General features: G+C 44.3%; 1 protein-coding gene across 1 annotated transcript; it reads left to right on the forward strand.

The window, feature by feature from the left end:
- The first annotated feature begins 9186 nt into the window (after positions 1-9186).
- Positions 9187-19197, forward strand: AWAT1 (acyl-CoA wax alcohol acyltransferase 1). Its single transcript, XM_053743475.1, is given in 9 exon segments — positions 9187-9293; positions 12524-12612; positions 13954-14061; positions 14328-14398; positions 15873-16077; positions 16773-16928; positions 18605-18813; positions 19046-19106; positions 19109-19197. Coding segments are annotated over 9 exon segments (1095 nt in total).
- The last annotated feature ends 438 nt before the right edge of the window (positions 19198-19635 follow it).

Consider the following 19635-nt stretch of genomic DNA (forward strand, 5'->3'; position numbering starts at 1 on the left):
AGAGTCTCTCTGCTGACAGTTCCTTCATGGCCTCTTTCCTTGGGAGAAAATGGAGCAGGCTTTCTCAGGGCCTACAAACATTTGTCCTTGGCCCTAGTGCTTTCAAGGCTAAATCAAGATCTCAACCCAACTGCACAACACTCTTTTCTGAGTGTGCAGCAAAATCAGTGGCCAAGGATTTGCTGTGCTGAAGAAACGAATGGGGTCTCTGCACAGACACTGCTGAACGGGCTCAAGTGTGCCACAGGCCCAGGCTAACATCTATCCTGTGGCTACATAACAAGAGGGTTATCAAGAGGGACAATGCAGGGAGGTTGGAGGGAAAACAAATGAGGGGGAGGATTCCTTGTTGGGGGTGGGAAGAGACCTTTAGACTCACTTGCCCCCATATTTCAAGACTATCACAGGGAAACCACACTGTTGAGGCCTCCACAATAGAAACCACCACAGGCTCAAGACGTAATGTTCTTGGAAACACCAAGTTTTTAGAGTCTAATTTCTGGCTCTCAGGACCTAGTGGCACTTTTTCTCAATAACCAGTTTACCTCTTATCACCAGTAGTTGGAAGAAAATTTGAGTTTAGGGATGGCCCAGGACTGGGAACTGGTGAGTCAGAAAACAGAGCAGTCACGCTGACAGCTGGAGGGAGACTCCACCCCTTTGACAAACCCAGCGGCCTAGAGACACAGCCCCAAAGCATCTGTGCAAACAAGTCCTCCCTCAAGACAAGCAGAGTCTGGGAGATGCCTCACTCCTTATCTCCGGAATTTCTGCCACCATATGACACACGCAGGGCATCACAGCACACCCTTGTTCCTGGAGGATTAGCAGTTCAGCAGATGTGTCATCCGGAATTGCTATTTGTGCCACATCATTTAGGGCTTTCAAGCTATCACAATACTATCCTTTTGCTATTTTAACAAATGTTTGTGGCGTTCCTACTATGTGACAGAGACTGTTCTTGGTGCTGACATTGGAGCACTGAGTAAAGCAAACACCTTGTCCTCACAGAATTTACATTCTAGCTAGGGCAGGTGGATCAGCAAGCAATGAACATCTTCTCATAGTGATCAATGCCAGGAAGGAAAAATAAAGCCAAGAAGGGACCAGTGTGTGATAGGGGACTTGTTTCAGCTAGGGTGGTAAGGGAGGCCTTCCTTTGAAAGGTATTGTTTGAACAGATATTTGAATGAAGTGAGGCAGCCAGTCATGTTAGCACAGCGGGGGTGAAAATAGTCCTAACAGATGGACCAGCAAGGACGAAAAGCCTGGAACGGTCAGGGAACAGCAAGATTGCTTGGCAATTGGTTCCTTAATATCAGCTAATATTCAGTCCAGAGTCAAATTGCCCTCTTTGCCTTCAAAATAGGTTATTTTTTTTTAACAGTTGGTTGAGGATTTCCCATCAATTATTTTATTATTTTTTAAAATTTATATTATTGAAGCATGGTTGTTAATTTCTGATGTACAGCAAAGTAATTCAGTTATACATACATACATTCTTTTTTTTTCTGTCTTTTGTCTTTAGGGCTACATCCGGGGCATAAGGAAGTTCCCAGGCCAGGGGTTGAACCAGAGCTGCAGTCGTCAGCCTACACCACAGCCACAGCAATGCTAGATCCAAGCTGTGTCTGCGACCTATACCACAGCTCACTACAATGCCAGATCCTTAACCCACTGCTTGAGGTAAGGGATCAAACCCACGTACTCATGGATACATGTGGTTCGTTAACTGCTGAACAGCAATGGGAACTCCCTATATCCTCTTTTTCATACTCTTTTCCATTATGGTTTATCACAGGATATTGAATACAGTTGCTATATATGGTAGGACCTTTTTGTTTATCCATGCTGCATATACTAGTTTGCATCTGCTAATCCCAAACTCCCAATCCATCCCTCCCCTCACCCTTGGCCACCATAAGTCTGTTCTCCATGTCTGTGAGTCTGTTTCTATTCTGCAGATAGGTTCGTTTGTGCCATATTTTAGATTCCACATATAAGTGATGTCATATGGTATTTGTCTTTCTCTTTCAGACTTACTTCACTTAGTAGGAGAATCTCTAGGTCCATTCATGTTGTTGCAAATGGCATCCCATCAATTATTTTAATCTAGAGCAGTCTTTGCTCTCCCCTCCCCCATTTTTTCAAACCATTGACTTCTTGAAGAAACTAGATCATTGTCTTATAAGGAGTCCCATATTCTGTCTGTTAGCTTCCACATGGTGTCTTTTGTTTCTTTTTTTTTTCTTTTTAGGGCTGTACCCGTGGCATATGGAGGTTCCCAGGCTAGGGGTCGAATCAGAGCAACAACTACTGGCCTATGCCATAGGCGCAGCAACGCCAGATCTGAGCCTGTCTGCAACCTACACCACAGCTCACGGCAACACCAGATCCTTAACCCACTGAGCTAGGCCAGATATTGAACCCAAAACCTCATGGTTGCTAGTCAGATTCGTTTCCACTGTGCCACAACAGGCTAAGTTGTTAAAATAAGAAGGTTAAGTTGTTTCTTTAACCTTTCTATTTCCAGTAAACTGAAAGTTAACCAGAGGCTTGTTTAGATTCGGGTTCAATTTTGAAGGTACTTGATAGGTTTGTACTTCACTTTGGGGTTATTCCCCTTTTAGTGCTTCTAAGATTGACCTGAAGTGTGGGTGGTGATGGCCTGATTTTTTTCATTGTGACATTCCACATCAACTTTCACCTCATAGTTTTAGCCATCAGTGATGATCATTGTGTGACACAACTATTTCATCAGAGGTTTTTCTATTTCTATCATTCTGTTGTCACTTATTAGCTCACATAATGTAGTATATTGATAAGACTCATTTCCAACTCCCCCCCCTCTAACCTGTTCCTTCCCTCTCTCTAAGTGTGAGAAGTTTTGTTAATTTGTGGGGTTTTTTCCCTTCTTTTTTGCAATTAGAAGCATTTGTATGTATCCCTTCTCTTTTCAACTAAAGGTTGCATTGCTACATATGCTAGTCTGTATCTTGCTCTTTTTTTTCATTTAAAGTATATCCTGGAGGAGTTCCCTTGTGGTGCAAGGGTTAAGGATCTGGCATTGTCACTGCAGCAGCTTGGGTCACTGCTGTGGCACAGGTTAGATCCCTGGCCTGGGAACTTCCATATGCCATGGGTTTGGCCATAAAATAAAAATAAAATAAAGTATATCCTGAAAATCACTTCATATCTGTCTCAAAAGCATCTTCATTGTTGCTTTAGAGCAGGGGAATGGCAAAATCTGACTTATAGTTTAGAAGCCTTCCTCTAACTGCCCTGTAAAATGTAGAATTTAAAAGGACAAATACCAGAATTCCCATTGTGGCTCAGTGATAACAAACCTGACTAGTATCCATGAGGATATGGGTTCGATTCCTGGCCTCACTCAGTAGGTTAAGGATCTTGCATTGCCGTGAGCTGTGGTATAGGTCACACATAAGGCTTGGATCCTGCATTGCTGTGGCTGTGGTGTAGACCAGCAGCTGCAGCTCCACTTTGACCCCTAGCCTGGGAACCTCCATATGCCACAGATGTGGCCCCAAAAAAGAAAAAAAATAAAATGACAAATACCAAAGCAGGGAGATCATTAGGAGGCTGCCCTTTTGGATCATGCAAATAAAGGCAACACCCTACAGATGGAGGGGACTGAGACCCTGACAACTTCACTAAATAGACCAGCCCAATAGCCACCTCATCATGTCTGAAAGAGAGAGAAATAGATCTTCATCTATTTAAGGTATATTTTATTTTGGATCACTGTCACATGCACTGAAGCTACACCTTAACTAACACAAATCATTCTTATTCCAACATGGTCTGATTACTACAATTGGGAGTCAAGACAACTGGCTTCATGTCTTGACTGTATTGATCATGTGACCTTGAGCAAAGAAGAGGTGAAAGGAACAGCATGAGTGAGGTTTCAGAGGATGGGTAATTTGGCCTTTATCTTGTAAGCAGTGGAGAACCCCTGAAAGTGGCAGTACAGAAGAAATTTTCAAAAGATGAAGTAGGTAGCAGTATAGATGGGAAGAGATGTCAGAGACCAGGAAACCAGAATAGGAACTCAGCCCTAGGCCTTGCTTCTATCCAACAGGTAGTCACTGATGACCCAAGATAACTTACTTCCTCAAAGACTTACCATGGTTAACCCTAACACCATCTCTCTGACTCTGCTTCCTACTATTTTTTTCTACTTGTTGCTTAACTCCACTCTAGCCACAGGACCAGCTTGCTATTCCTTGAATAAATTCTTTGAACAAGTATGCTCCTGCCTCAGGGCCTTTGTACTTGCTGTTCCCTCTGTCTAGAATGGCTCTTCCCCTTGATGCCTTCTCTAACCAATCCACCTAAAATAGCAGCCCACCTCCCATCCCCCTTACTCAGATTTATTTACTTCACAGAATATATCACTTGGCATTATATATTTATTTGTTTGTTGTTGTTGTCCCTCCCTGAATATAAGCATGATGAAGGCAACGACTTTGTTTTGTTCACTGCTGAAACCCCTGCACTTAGACCACTCCATAAAACATAGTTGGCATATAATAAACGCTTGCTGAATTAATGAATGAGATGTAAAATAGATTTCACTGAAGTCTTTCTACCAGTACTTCAAGGAATCTTAGAGAAAACATGAAGTGACAGAGGTGAGGGTGGGAGGGCTAGGATGGAAAACTCAGTTCTGAAACTAAGGACATGGGAGAAGGAGCTTGGAAAGGAGCTAAGAGGCTTAGCCTAACCCCATTTACAGACTGAAAAGCACTCAGATCAACCTTTGTGGAGATTTTGTCTTCTGTAAAGAACTAAACCTGTCTTTTCCCCAAAGTTATAAACAATTTTTAAGAATAACAACTTTGCTGTATAGCACTGGGAACTATATCTAGTCACTTATGATGGAGCATGATGGAGGATAATGTGAGAAAAAGAATGAATATATATATGTATGCATGACTGGGTCACTTTGCTGTATAGTAGAAATTGACAACACTGTAAAACAGCTGTAATGGAAAAAATAAAAATCATTTAAAAATAAAAAATAAAAAAGGAGAATAACAAATTTCTAACTTTTAGAAGTATAGAAAAATATCTTCATGATCTCAAAAAGGGGAAAATTTTAATAAAATAACACATAAAACACGCAAACCTTAAAGGAAAGAATTGACAAACTAATAAGAACTTAGGAGTTTCCTGGTGGCTCAATGAGTTAAGGACTTGGCATTGTCACTGCTGTGGCTTGGGTCATTGCTATGGCACAGGTTTGATCCCTGGCCCTGGAACTTCCACACCCCATAGGCACAGCCAATAAATAAATAAACAAACAAATGGATAAACTAAGAACTTTAAAAAATCTCTAAAGAAAGTAAAAAGACAATCTACAAACTAAGAGAAAGGTCACTCATTCAACAAATATCATCAAGTACTTATTACATGCCAGGCACTGTTAATCAGTAAACCAAATCCCTGCCCTTAAGGAACATTGTATTGAAAGGCAAGTGTTGATTAATACAGGCCAAGCACCATCCTAAGTACTTTACATATATTAATTCATTTAATTGGCATAATAACTTTATGGGTTAGGTACTCCACAGATGAGAAAAATGAAGCTCAAAGAGGTTAGGGAAACTGAGGAACAAAGACATTAACTGCCTGAGATCACACAGTTGGTGAAGGGTGGAGCTGGGATTTGAACCCAGTCAGTTTGGCTCCAGGGGCCATGTTCTCTCTTCCTTACTGTAAATTGTTGTATTGACATTCACAGCACCTAACTGACAATGGATTAGCATATGTACCATATCAAGAGTTCCTACATATCAATAAATAAAAAATAACCAATAGAAAAATGAGTAAAAGACAAAAGCAGATATTTTCCTGAGGAAATATGCCCCACACATATATGAAGCAGTGTTCAACCTCTTTAGTACTTAGGGAAGTACAAATTAAAACCACAAAAAGGTAGCATTTGACACTAAACTGACTGGCAAAAATTTGAAAGGAGTTAAAGCCAAGCATTAGGATATGGAGCAATGTGAACTCACACTCTGGTGAAAGCACTACGATCTAATCACTTTGGAAACAATCTAGCATGTCTTAGTAAATCCAGATCTGCACAGAGCCCACGACTCTAGGGCATATACCCTAGAGAAATTTTTACGCATGAGCACAAGACATGGATAAGAATGTCCTAGAAGCAGGGTTCATAATAGCGAAAAGAAGCTGGAAATAACCCAAATGTCCATCCATAAGACCATGGGTGAATACATCACAATAAATTCATCCATATTCATACAATGGAGTACAAAAAGCAGAGTCATGGATGTCAACAAAGATGAAACTCAAAATCTTAGTGTTGAGTGGAAATAATCAAGAGAGAAATGCCATATTATATGCATGTGTGTTTGTATAGGTACGTGTTTATATATACACATACACACACTCAAAAGTAGGCAAAACTAAACAACGTATGAGATGAAACTACAAATAAAAGAAGGGGAATGATAGACAAACACATCAGTATAGAGATTATTCAGGGTAGGAGAGGAGATGCGGGGAATGAGACTAGGTAGAGGCAGGCAGGGGCCTTCGAAGCTACAGGTAGCATATTATTTCTTTAGCTGAATAGTAAATACACATGTGCCTTTATTATTATTATTGTCATTATTATAGATAATGCCAATATTTGTAATATATAATAATTATAATAATAAATAACACATAACAAAATAATAATAATGTCCTTATTATTTCAACTCTTTCATGCACATGATATATTTCACAACACAAAGAAAAGAAGAAAAAAAATTTTAGCTGATCTGGAAAAGATGATATACTTTTCAGAAACAAGAAGGTAGGGGAGGAGCAGGAAGGCCACACCCATTTCTGCTAGCCCTTCCCCCATCCTTTGCTCTAAGTTGGATCTCTCAGAGTTAAACTCCAAGGACTTCCTTGTGGCACCCCAAACTTGATCTTTGCCCTTCCTACCAGCCCTTTCCCAGTGGTCACAAATTTAGCAACCCTCAGGCCAAATCTGTCTGTAGTTGTGTTTTGTTTCGACAGTCCAGTTATTGGGTATTTAAAATCTGAAATTGCTCTGAAAAAGAAAACCCACATTTACATGTACATACCTATGTACATATATTCCTACAGACAGCAACAGATAAATTATGTGAGATATTGACAATTGTTGAACTGAAGAGGTAGATGATATACAGGTATGTATTATACTATTCTTCCACTTTCCTGTATGTTTGAACTTTTATATAAGAAAAAATTGGAAAAACTAACTTTGAAGTCCTCTCTAGTTCACCACAATCCCCACCATTCCCAATTATTGCTCTCAGCCTGTCCCCTCATTTCTAGTACCTCTGGTCTCTAGGGATATTTGAGTTTGCAACTTTGGGCTCAGCTTGTAGGTCTTGGCCCCTCCTACATCTCCCTGTATCCTGTATGCAAATAGTTGGTTCAGCCATTCTCATAGGATGAACAAACCCATATGCTGAACAAACTATTTGTGAAATTTTATTTTTAGAACTCAAAAGGACAGTTCAGGATGATGTAATTCCCCACTACCTTGCAGTGGGAAACCCTCTCTACCCACCTCCCAGCAACTACAGAAACTTTGGCAAGTGAACTCTACCTTATAAAATAAAGGTGGGGCCTTGAAAAAGTCAAGCCACATCAGTTGGCTTTTAGAAGATAAGATGAAGAATCTGATAATCTGGCATCAAATATGAAAAAGGATGGGAAAGGAAGATTTTCCAGCAACATCAAGGGGCCCATGAGGCAAATGACTCTATCAGGGATAGAATGTATGAGATAAATGGCTGTAACTGTGCCTGGACTTGTGAGTTAGAAAGAATCCCTTGAGGGTGCTTAGGCGCCAGAGAATTTGATACCAATAAACTTTTCCCCTTCACACTGATCAATTCTCAGTCCCTCAGAGTCCACTGGCATCCAGAAACTGAAGTAGTTCCCAGTTAGCATCTACTCAGCCATAGCTGGTGATAATGACAGGTTCTTTCTTTCCAAACTCTGGTTTTTACTCCCACTCCTCTCACACTGCACTGAACAAATACTTGATTCCTGCCACCTCCGGTTGGCTATTTTGGCACACACCACACAGCATGAATTCATCCAATTGTTTCACATGTAAAACAGGCTTAGAAGGAATAGGCAGAGGAGTTCCCGTCGTGGCTCAGTGGTTAGCAAATCCGACTAGGAACCATGAGGTTGCGGGTTCGATCCCTGGCCTTGCTCCGTGGGTTAAGGATCTGGCGTTGCCGTGAGCTGTGGTGTAGGTTGCAGACACGGCTCGAATCCCGAGTTGTTGTGGCTCTGGTGTAGGCCAGCGGCTACAGCTCTGATTAGACCCCTAGCCTGGGAACCTCCATATGCCATGGGAGCAGCCCTAGAAATGGCAAAAAGCCAAAAAGCCAAAAAGCCAAAAAAAAAAAAGAAGAAGAAGAAGAAGAAGAAGGAATAGACGGAATAGACAGAAAGCCAGAGGCAGATGGTGTCACTTGGGGGATAAACTGAGGCTGGCTGGTGACACTGCATGACAGGCTGGCCCAGCATGCCAAAGCATGTAGAGAAAGGGCAAGACCCCTGTTGTCTGTTCTAATCACCTGGATGAAGAGGTCAAGATCACTTGCCCTTCTGATCTTCTCTCACCCTTGACCTAGGACTAGTCCTAGGTGGCTTCCACTGGCTGTGTCACCTTTTGGAATGGCCCTGTCTTTTGGTTTATTCTTGCTTTGACCTCCACATTTTGCTGACTTCCCAGATCTTAGAACTTCAACTTGTTTCTGATATCCAGATCTCAACAAGATCAGGTATTGGCTTTAAGGAATATTGATGCCTGTCCATCCTTCCCTGTGATCTGCTTTGGCAATGTGCCATCCACATTCTATTGTGACAGAACTCAGTCAAGGATTTGATGCTGCTCTGATGAATCCTTACCAGGGACTGAAGATAGAGGAAAGAAGAACTCTATTACCAAAGCTGTAGCATCAAGAAAATACCTTCAGTACACAGAATGGATAACCAACAAGGTCCTACTGTATAGCACAGGGAACTATACTCAATATCCTTTGATAAACCATAATGGAAAAGAATACAAAAAAGAACGTGTGGATAGATAGATAGATAGATAGATAGATAGATAGATAGATAGATAGAACCATGCAAGAAAGCATAAAAGAAACAAAAGTGACTCATAACTTCACCATCCAGAAACAACAACTGTTAGCTGTTCACATTCTGGTGTCTCCCTTTTTTGACTTTTTCCTGTATGAATATAGAAATAGATATAGTATCTCTCTGAAGAGTTTGGGCTCTTGAGCCCAACATTTCTAGGTCTGTATCTCAGCTTTGCCACTAAATGAACTATAGCAAATTACTTAACCGCTTAATGCCTCAGTTTCCTCATCTGCAAAAGATGAGTATAACCCTTACCTACACTCTGTCCTGTTTTGTAACCTGCTTTTTCATCTAAGAGTATATCATGGACGTTTTTCATGTCAATTTTCTTGGATCTGCCATGATTCATTTAACCGATCTCTTCTTATGGAAGAAGCACTAATTTTTAGACATGCCTCTTTCACTATCTGGTCAGACTTCTAAGTCTTTTAATGGTAGCTGAAAGGTCACTGAAATCTTCACTTACCCATAGCCCTTTCAGTGGGAGCTTCTCAGTTTCCTTTCTCCCAGAAGTTTTTAGGATTTACTGAGGCAGAAAGTGGGCCCCTTTCTCAAGCCTCCATTAACCTGAGTTAGATAGATAGATAGATAGATAGATAGATAGATAGATAGATAGATAGATAGATAGATAGATAGATAGAGAGGGAGAGAGAGAGAAGGGGGACATCCGTAAAACAATGAGAGTGTGTCATCAACCAAGGATTATGATTAATACAACTCTGTGAGGTCCTTCATGCTTTCTTGCTTAATCTGAAATTATGATTTATATGGATTATTTTTATAATCAAGAAAAACAATAAATCAGAGTTCCCATTGTGGCTCAGTGGGTTAAGGACCATATGTTGTCTCTGTGAGGATATGGGTTAGATCCCTGGCCTCACTCAGTGGGTTAAGGATCCAGTGTTGCTGCAAGCTTCGGTGTAGTTTGAAGTTGCAGCTTGGATCCAGTGTTGCCGTGGCTGTGGTATGGGCTGGCAGCTGTGGCTCCAAGTCGACCCCTAGACTGGGAACCTCCATATGCTGCAGATGTGGCCGGAAAAAAAAAGACAGAAAGAAAAACAATAAATCAATTTCCACTTTGAAAAAAGCAAACAAGTCATTGTTTCTAACCCACAGGCAGCAAATCACTGGGGGAGTGGGGTAAGGAGTAATTAATTATTACAAGAGTTCTGGAAATTCCTATATAACCCAAGCATTGTCTAGAATAAATTAAAAATATGCTTATACACATGTTTTTTCAAATGTCATGATGTATAGCCACAATGCTTTAGTTTTTTATATATTTCTCAATCAATGGATATTAAAAGTACAACTATTATTATATGGAAGTCCATGACCTTTTAATCATTAAAATACAAAAACAAAGGATGAGATCTGCTGCTAAAAGGAAAAATATATGTACATATCAACTCTCTGTAGCTTATTTTCTCAACAACCTAATTTTTTTCAGAGTGGGGTGAGACTAGATAAAGGGAGAAAACCAAAAATACACAAGTTATTGAAAGTTAATCCAGGAGCCGTCTGGGGGAAACAATTGACAAGGATGAGACAGCATGGAGAGGAAGGTGATATCGGCCCAGAAAATTCTATTTTGGAAAGACAGAATGCTAATATCCCCTGTATTGCCAGGGGCTAGTCCTCACCCTCAAGCACAAGGGATGTCAAGAGGGATTGCAGGAGATGCTGTAATACCTGAATGCTCACTCTTGCTCCAAGGCCAGGCTGATATCCAAACAGTAGGAAGAGCTGGAATGGGGGCAGCTCTCTAGGTGCAGGGAAGGCAAAGTACGGAGAACTCTGTCTTTTGCCAAGCTGACTCAAAGGTCAGCATTTGCCTGCCTTCCTCTCATTCTTTTCCTCTTTTGCAACGTGCCCTCTATTTCTAGAGCCTTTTGTTTCCCAACTCATGTCTTCAGGACACCCTCCTCCATAAGACTCCTGCTATCTCATTACCCATGAGAAACCATTCTCATCCCAGATCTCAAACTAAGATAATCACTCAGTGATGGTTCATTTAATGCTGAGGGCTTAGGAGTTTCCAGGCATTAGGGGCTGACAAATAAGATCCTGATTCAAATTAACCAATGATAAAAAAGTCATTTGAATATAGACTGAATATTAGATATTATTGGAGAGGAATTAATTTTGTTAAGGTGATAATAGCATTGTTATTATGGAAGAAAATATCCATATTTTTGTACATACATAGTGAAGTATTTAGGGGTGAAATGACATGATATCTTAGAATTGCCTTAAAATATTGTCAGAAAAGAAAAAGAGTGGGGAGATAGATGAAGCAAATATGACAAAATGCTACTAGTTATTGAAGATGAACATAAAAGATGAACACAGGAGTGCCCATCATGGCACAACTGGATCGGTGGCTGCTCTGGAGTGCTGAGACACAGGTTCGATTCTGAGCCCAGCACAGTGGCTTAAGTATCTGGCATTGCTACAAGCTGTGTCGTACATCTGGTGTTGCTGTGGCTGTGGCATAGGCTGGCAGCTACAGCTCCAATTTGACCCCCAGCCTGCGAACTTCCATATGCCACAGGTATGGCAGTTAAAAAAAAAAAAAAAGGAATCTGACTGAAGTGTCTTGGGTCACTGTGGAGATACAGATTCTATCTCTGGTCTGGTGCAGTGGGTTAAAGGATGCAGCACTGCCACAGCTGTAGCATAGTCACCACTTTGCTTGGATCTGATCCCTGGCCTGGGAACTCCATATGCCGTGGAGCAGCCCAAAAAGAAAAAAACAAACACATGAACACAAAGATGAAATTTTCTTGCATTCTCTAGTTTTGCGTGTGTATGGAAATTTTTGTAATAGAAAACTGAAAGAGGTGAACAGCCCAAACCAGGCTGCCTCAGGTGAACAGTCTCAACAGACACCTAACCCCAGGTGCTCCCCACCCCCACAAACCCACAGCACTCCCTCCCCACCAGCCATCTTCCTGAGATCACAACCCCTGCTGTCTCAGAGTGGCCTGTGATGGGAGGGGTGCTTCCCTTCTCTGGATGTCTGGGTCACCAGGACTGGATGGCAGCCCTTCTCACCTTTCTCCATCCTGATACCCTAAGAATCTCAGGAAAGAGAGTCAAAGGGCAAATAGGGGGCCCGTGGCTCAGACCTGACAGGGCAGTGCTGAGGACTCCAAAGCCTGCCCCCTTAAGTGGGTGGTAGGTGTGGGGCAGGAAAAGGAAGGGAAAGGGCAGGTGAAAAATCCTCATAATCATAGGCATTCACTATCGAGCAATCTTCCAGAAGCTGGTGGCTCCTTTGGTTGGAACGCTGTTCTGGGATCTTGTCCTGTGTCAGGCTCCTGGGCATCCTGCCTTGTTTCAAGCAGCCTAAGCACTCCTAGAGTCTGGTACTTCTGCACTGGCCCCTGAGCTACATTGCCATATGTGAGTACCAATCCAAGAGAGCATGGCAAAAAGCCAAAGTTAGAGGCCAGGGCCACCTTTGGAGCAATTTTTATGCTCATGGGAAGTGTCATCTCTGGCCTTTGATCATCTCAGATGGTGTTACAGAGTAAAGCCAAGGAGTACTGAGAAAAGGAAGAGATAGATCCCCGGAGGATAGTAAGAATGGGGTGAGGGAGGAGGAGGAGCAGTATCATGATAGTTATGGGTAGATCTAGCTAATGTCAGCCAGTTCCTAACCCTTACCATCTGGAGAGAAGTAAGGCCCATGGAATAGGTATGATGTGCTCATGATCTTTAGGAAGCACAGGGTGTGGGGCAGGGGAAGCCTTGGCATTATAGACTTAGAGAAGTATAGCCTGTGTTTGAACCATAGAGTTTTCCATTCTGGGAGGGGGGTAGTAGTAGCATGGTGGTGGGAGAGGAGGGCAGCAGGCAGAGATAATGGGAGGAATGGTGACTGGGTAAGAGGAGAAGAATGGTGAATGGGGGAGCTCCCTGGTGGCTCAGCTCTGGTTACAGCTGTGGTACCGGTTCCATCCCTGGCCTGGGAGGGTGCAGCCAAAAAAAAAAGAATGGTGAATTGGAAACAGTAGAGGGATGCAGATGCTGTATGAACAGAGTATGGGGAGGTATGGATAGTATATGTGCAAGGGAGGGTGAGCTAGCATTTTAACAAGGGTTCAGGGGAGTTCCCATCATGGTGCAGTGGTTAATGAATCCGACTAGGAACCATGAGGTTGCGGGTTCGATCCCTGGCCTTGCTCGGTGGGTTAAAGATCCAGTATTAGAGTGAGCTGTGGTGTAGGTTGCAGACACGGCTCGGATCCCATGTTGCTGTGGCTGTGGTGTAGGCCGGCGGCTACAGCTCAGATTTGACCCCTAGCCTGGGAACCACCATATGCCATGGGAGCGGCTCAAGAAAAGGCAAAAGACCAAAAAAACAAAAACAAACAAACAAAAAAAAAAAAACAAGGGTTCAGGGATGAACAGGGAGGGAGGGAAACAAAAGGGAAAAGACGGTGGATGAATGGAAGCAGTGGGGAAAAAGCTGGTGGCAGGCAGGGGACAGGAGTAGGGAGATGGGGAAGGGGGCAGGTGGACAAGGATGACAGGTAAGCAGAAAAATAGGGCTGGTGTATATGGTAGATGATGGAGGGAAAGTTTAAAGGACAAGTGGACATGGCTGATGGATGGGCAGGAGCTGGACTGTGCAAAAACCCGGGACCAGAGGCTTGGAGGGATTGGAGGGTTCTTAATGGGGCTGGACATGGTCAGGTTTTGCTGGCAGCACAAATTTGGTCTGATCTGCTCCCTCATCAGTTTGGATTTTGCAGTCATTGGTCATTTACCTGCTGTTTACATCTTGGTGGCCACTACCAGTCCTTTACCTCGCCTGGTTGTTCCTGGACTGAAAGACCCCAGAGCAAGGTAGGACTCAAGGACCTAGAAATAATAGGACCTAAGAGTGTTCCACCTCAACCTGTAACCAAGGAGTGCCACTTACCCGCCTCAGGCCTTTCAACCAAGTTAGAGCCGCAGGAGCTGGGCAAGCCAGGACCATCCTGGGGTCTCTTCCTTTTCTACCTCCCTGGCAGAACCATGGTCCCTCCATGCTGCTAGAGAAGTGCTGGGTGAGTGGGAAGGGTGGGTTTGACACACATAGACACCATCCCCTACTGATATTTCTATCTCAGATGGCAGGCAATTGGCCTGGGTAAGGAACTGGTGTTCCTGGACCCACATCAGGGACTACTTCCCCATTTCAGTAAGTGTCTCTTCCCCAGCATCCCTCACAGTTCGTAATACTAGACATGGATGCCAAATGACTAGAACTGTCCCTAAGGATAATGAGTATCCCAGAGAAGTCTCAGTGCAGGCTAGACAGACTTCAGGATCCAGCATTGCTACTGGGTACTCGCTACACTACCAGGCTACTTTGGATGCCCTTGGCATGACCTCCAAGATGACACAGGCAGGAACATAAATACAGTCCAAATCAGTTTAACAAAAACTGATTGAAAAACCTACCCTGTACCTCACGTTTAGGGTACAGAAAAGTGGGTAGGATGTCATAGTCTGCCATTACAAAGCTCGGGTCCAGAGTTCCCATAATGGCTCAGTGGTTAACAAACCCGACTAGTATCCATGAGGACACAGGTTCGATCCCTGGCCTTGCTAAGTTAAGGGATCTGTCATTGCCATGAGCTGTGGTGTAGGTCGCAGACTCTGCTCAGATCCCTTGTTGCTGTGGCTCTGGAGCAGGCCAGCGGCTATAGCTCTGATTAGACCCCTAGCCTGGGAACTTCCATATGCTGCAGGTGTGGCCCTCAAAGGACAAGAAAATAAAATAAAAATAAATAAATAAATAAATAAATAAATAAGCTCACATCCAATGGCAGAGAACACGCAAGCAGATACTTATGGTTTGGTACAAGGTATGCAGGTAGTTCCAATGAGGGGTAAGGAAAGACTTCACAGAAGCAGTGATATCTAAACAGGAGTTTTTTGTTTTTTGTGGGTTTTTTTTGTTTGTTTGTTTGTTTGTCTTTTTGCCTTTTCTAGGGCCGCTCCTGCGGCATATGGAGGTTCCCAGGCTAGGGGTCTAATTGGAGGTGTAGCCACCGGCCTACACCACAGCCACAGCAACGTGGGATCCAAGCCGCGTCTGCAACCTACACCACAGCTCAGGGCAACACTGGATCCTTAACCCACTGAGTGAGGCTGGGGATTGAACCAGCAACCTCATAGGTCCTAGTCGGATTCGTTAACCACTGTGCCACGACGGGAACTCCTAAACAGGGTTTTTAAAGCTCAATAAAAGTACTAAGGCTGGAACTGTTAGGGGGTTAAGGAGAGGAAATACCAGGAAGAAGTCCTAGAAATGTACTGCTATGCTGCTCCACTGAGCACTCTTTGGAGTAGACAATGGACATCGTCCCAATTTTTTGCCAAATTTTTTCACATCCCAGCACTCACAGAAGATGATCCCATGCTTAAAGGGCACTGGCACCCAAGGCTGAGACTACTTGCAGCCACAGGCAAGAGGCCCAGCAGTTCTAGCTGCCTCAGATCCCCTCTGGTCTCCAAGGGGTGGAGAATCCCGATAGCTTCACCCCTTCAAAGCCACCCCTGGCCTCTCTACTGAAAAGCTCTGCTTTAGAGAGTGCCCCGAACCCCAAGGTGTCTTCACCTTTGCTTTCTCATGTGATCTCATTCACCATTTCTCTCTGTGGCTGCAGATCCAGAAGACCAAAGACCTGTCACCTGAATGCAACTACCTCATGGGCATTCACCCCCACAGCCTCTTGACTTTTGGTGCCTTCTGCAACTTCTACACTGAAGCCACAGGCTTTTCGGAGATCTTCCCTGGTATTACTCCCCATCTGGCCACATCGTCCTGGTTCTTCAAGATTCTCTTCATTAGAGACTACCTCATGGCCAAGGGTGCTTATGCTCATACTTACTAAAGCTTCTGGCCCATCTCTTAGCTTGGAGATGTCCCCTTTTAGGCTCCAACCCCTTCCTCTGAACCCCCCTCACCCCTGACCCCCGATATCATAGCCTAGGAGTTAAAAGCATATGTTCTGGAGCTGAAATTCCGGGGTTTGAATCCTGCCTCTGCCACTTACTGTGTGGCCTTGGGCAAGCTACTGAACCTCCACTGGTCTGTTTCCTCATCTGGTTAGTGGTGCTGATGATAATAGTCTAGCCTTAGTTGTACTATGACGACTAAATGAGATAATACAAGTAAAGCACTCAAGACAGTGTTGTGGAGGAGTATGTGCGCCGTAAATAATAGCTGTTGCTATTAATGGCCATCGAGGAAAAAGAAAAGGTAGGATGGCAGTTGGGATTCAGAAAGTCCTTCTGGTTCTCCCATGGAAAACCTTCCTACTATACTTTTGAAACTGTGCCTCTCATGAAATGGAGATATTGCCTCAGAGGGAAACCTGTTGTGTTTGCCTGTCACAGCTGTCTCTTCTCCATACCCTTTGTCCCCTTCATTGATCCTCCTCCTGGGACCCCTGGGAACAGAGGGCACACAGACGAGCCAGCGAGTGGAGCAGGGTGTTTCCTCTCAGCCATTCTCCTCTCTCCTGATCATTTCACTCCTCTCCCTGCTCCCTGGCTCTCCTCAGGCGTGTGCTCCGTGAGTCAGCCAGCCATCGACTGCCTTCTAAACCATGGCACTGGCAACCTCGTGGGCATTGTAGTGGGAGGAGTGGGAGAGGCCCTGCGGAGTGTGCCCAACACCACCACCCTCATCCTCCAGAAGCACAAGGCCTCCAGCATGGGTAGGTATCCCTCCCTGGGCACGGGTGGGTGGCCTCTGAGCAGCATAACCTGGCAGGCGATGCCAAGATGAATCAGACATGAGTCTTAGCCTCATGGAACTTACTGATGATTAGGAGAGATGGCCATAGGATTTCAAAAAGATTTAGGTCATCCACTCCTTCTGAGCTAGCGGGACCAGTTCCCAGGAGGCTGAACCAGAGACCCAGATTCACTGTCGGGGGACTTGGCTTGGCTAGGGCTTCCCTGGTGTATAGATGATGCCCATGTTATCACTGGCAACACTGCTATCTACATCTGTTTGTTAATGGTAAGTGCAAGAGGCAGTGACATACGGTGAGTATACGTGTAGGGTCTGGAGTCAGGGGGCCTAATTTCAAATTCTGGCTTCATGATTTACTGTGCACTCTGGGAACAGGTTACTCAACCTTTCTGAGCCTTGGTGTTTTCCTCTTCATCACATGGCTACCAATAATTGTAGCTATTTCATAGGATTATTGTGGAGGTTAAATCCACATAAAAAACCTACTCTGTGCCAGGCACACAGGAAGCGATAAACATTAGCCACTCTGACACAGGGGTAAAGAGAGGAGGTAAAGAGCAGGAGCCCAGAGTTCCCACGTGGTGAGCAGTAGGTTAAGGACCTGGCATTGTCACTGCTGTGACGTGGGTCATCATTGCAGTGCGGGTTCGATTCTTGGCCCAGGAACACCTGCATGCCATGGGTGCAGCCAAAAAAAAAAAGAGCAGGAGCCCAAGGCTGGAGCTTCAGGGGCCCCATCAGGTCAGCAGGCCAGCTCACTGGACAGAAGGACAACTGTCCTATAGCAGACTCACAGAAGAGGTGATGTATTTCTTTTAAGGACTTTGCCTGAGTGGCCTGTTCTTCAGTTTGGAACATAATGTAGGGGAGAAAGCTCTGAGCTGGGAAGAAGGAGTCCTGGGTTCTAGTCAGGATCCTGTATTCACTGACTGCCTGAGTCACTATCCCCCTCCTGAACCTGGGCTTCTGGAGCTGTAGGAAAAAGAAAATAACCCCTCAGTATGTTTTCCACTGTCTCTGCTGCAAGGAAGCAGTAAGGTAACACATGTCAGAGTGCCGAGAGATTGTTAGTGGTAACCTACCAAGATTTGCAGAAGAGAGACTGTGTTCTCATTTCTCTCACAGGAAGACTTAAGGAGCCTGCTTTGCTACCTAAGGCACCATCAGGGTAGATTCCCAGGGTCTATGAGAGAGAAACAACTTTGCTCTACTCTAATCTCAAGACCCACAGACAGAGAATACCTTACGCCCACTCCCTGTGGGCCAAGGGCGCTTCACACACACATGCCTGTGCAGAACCACTGTCATCTTCTCAGTGATTCCCACTAGTGGAAACAGATATTCCCCTTCATGACACTTCCTAGAAGCTTTTTCTTGATTTGATGTGGGTCTCAGTGGAACTCTTCCCCCATATCTTGCCCTTAGGATCCTGGCCCAGAGATAGTGTTCTCACTGGCCTTGAAAAATTTCAGGATAAGAGACACTAAATACAGGAGCCATGCTGAGTGTGAGCAGGAATGCTTTACTCCACAGGGATTTTATAGTAGATGGGAGCCTGGCCAGGATCAAATGTTCTTCCTCGGGGCAGGAGGCGGGGGGTTCCCCACCCTAGCCCATGTGTGGGAAATAAATCAGGGTTTTCCAACAGGGCTCATCTAGTCCCCACCTTCACTTTTGGAGAAACCGAGGTGTACAATCAGGTGTTGTTCCATAAGGACAGTTGTATGTACAAGTTCCAGAACTACTTCTGCCAGATCTTTGGTTTCTATCTTTGTGTCTTCTATGGACAAGGCTTCCGCCAAGGCTCCACTGGGCTCCTGCCATACCCGCTGCCTATTGTCACTGTGGGTGAGCACAGCTCTCAGCCCCAAGGCTACCTCAACTCTTCTTCAACCTCAACCTCAGGCTTCCCCAACCCTTCCCCATCCCCTACCACCATCAAAGAGGGCGGTCCAGGGGGAGAAGCTGGGAGCTGACTTGGGATGTAAAAGGATCAGGCCCACAGAAAGAGAGGGAGGTTAAAGGAAGAGAAGATTCTAACAGTCACCCCCTCTCTTTTCTCATCTCTCTTGACAGTTGGAGCCCCTGCCTCTGCCCAAAATTGAGAAACAAAGCCTGGAGATGGTGGACAAATACCACACCTTTATATGGACGCCCTGCACAAATTGTTTGATCAGCATAAGACCCAGTACAGCTGCTCAGAGACCCAAACGCTGCTTTTCCCGTAACTGAAGGGGCTATATGCCTTGGAGAGGACTCTCATTTGCTGCTAACCAAAAGGGAGGAAAAGGGAGAGGCCAGGGGTGGGGGCTGTGTAAGGAAGGGGAGGGCACTATGAATTCCTTCCTTGCCACAGAGCCCTTGCAATCACTGTCCCTGAGGCACTTCACTGAGTCACTCCTCTGCTGGCCACTGGCTGACCCCTGCCCTGCCCCTGTAGATCTCCTCTCTGAGCCCAACCCCCAAGGCCTAAAGGACTCAAATGCTAGCAAGGCAGCCTGAGTGGTCATCACTCTGGTGGTTGTTGTTGTTGTATTAATATTTTTAAATTAAGATATATTTTGCAATTTAACCTGTTTAAAGTGTAAAATTCAATGTTTAGTATATTCAGAGTTGTGTAATTACTACCATTAACTCATTCTAGAACATTTTTCAGCATCCTCAAG

This window comes from Phacochoerus africanus, chromosome X (genome assembly GCF_016906955.1).
Source record: "Phacochoerus africanus isolate WHEZ1 chromosome X, ROS_Pafr_v1, whole genome shotgun sequence".
NCBI lineage: Eukaryota > Metazoa > Chordata > Mammalia > Artiodactyla > Suidae > Phacochoerus > Phacochoerus africanus.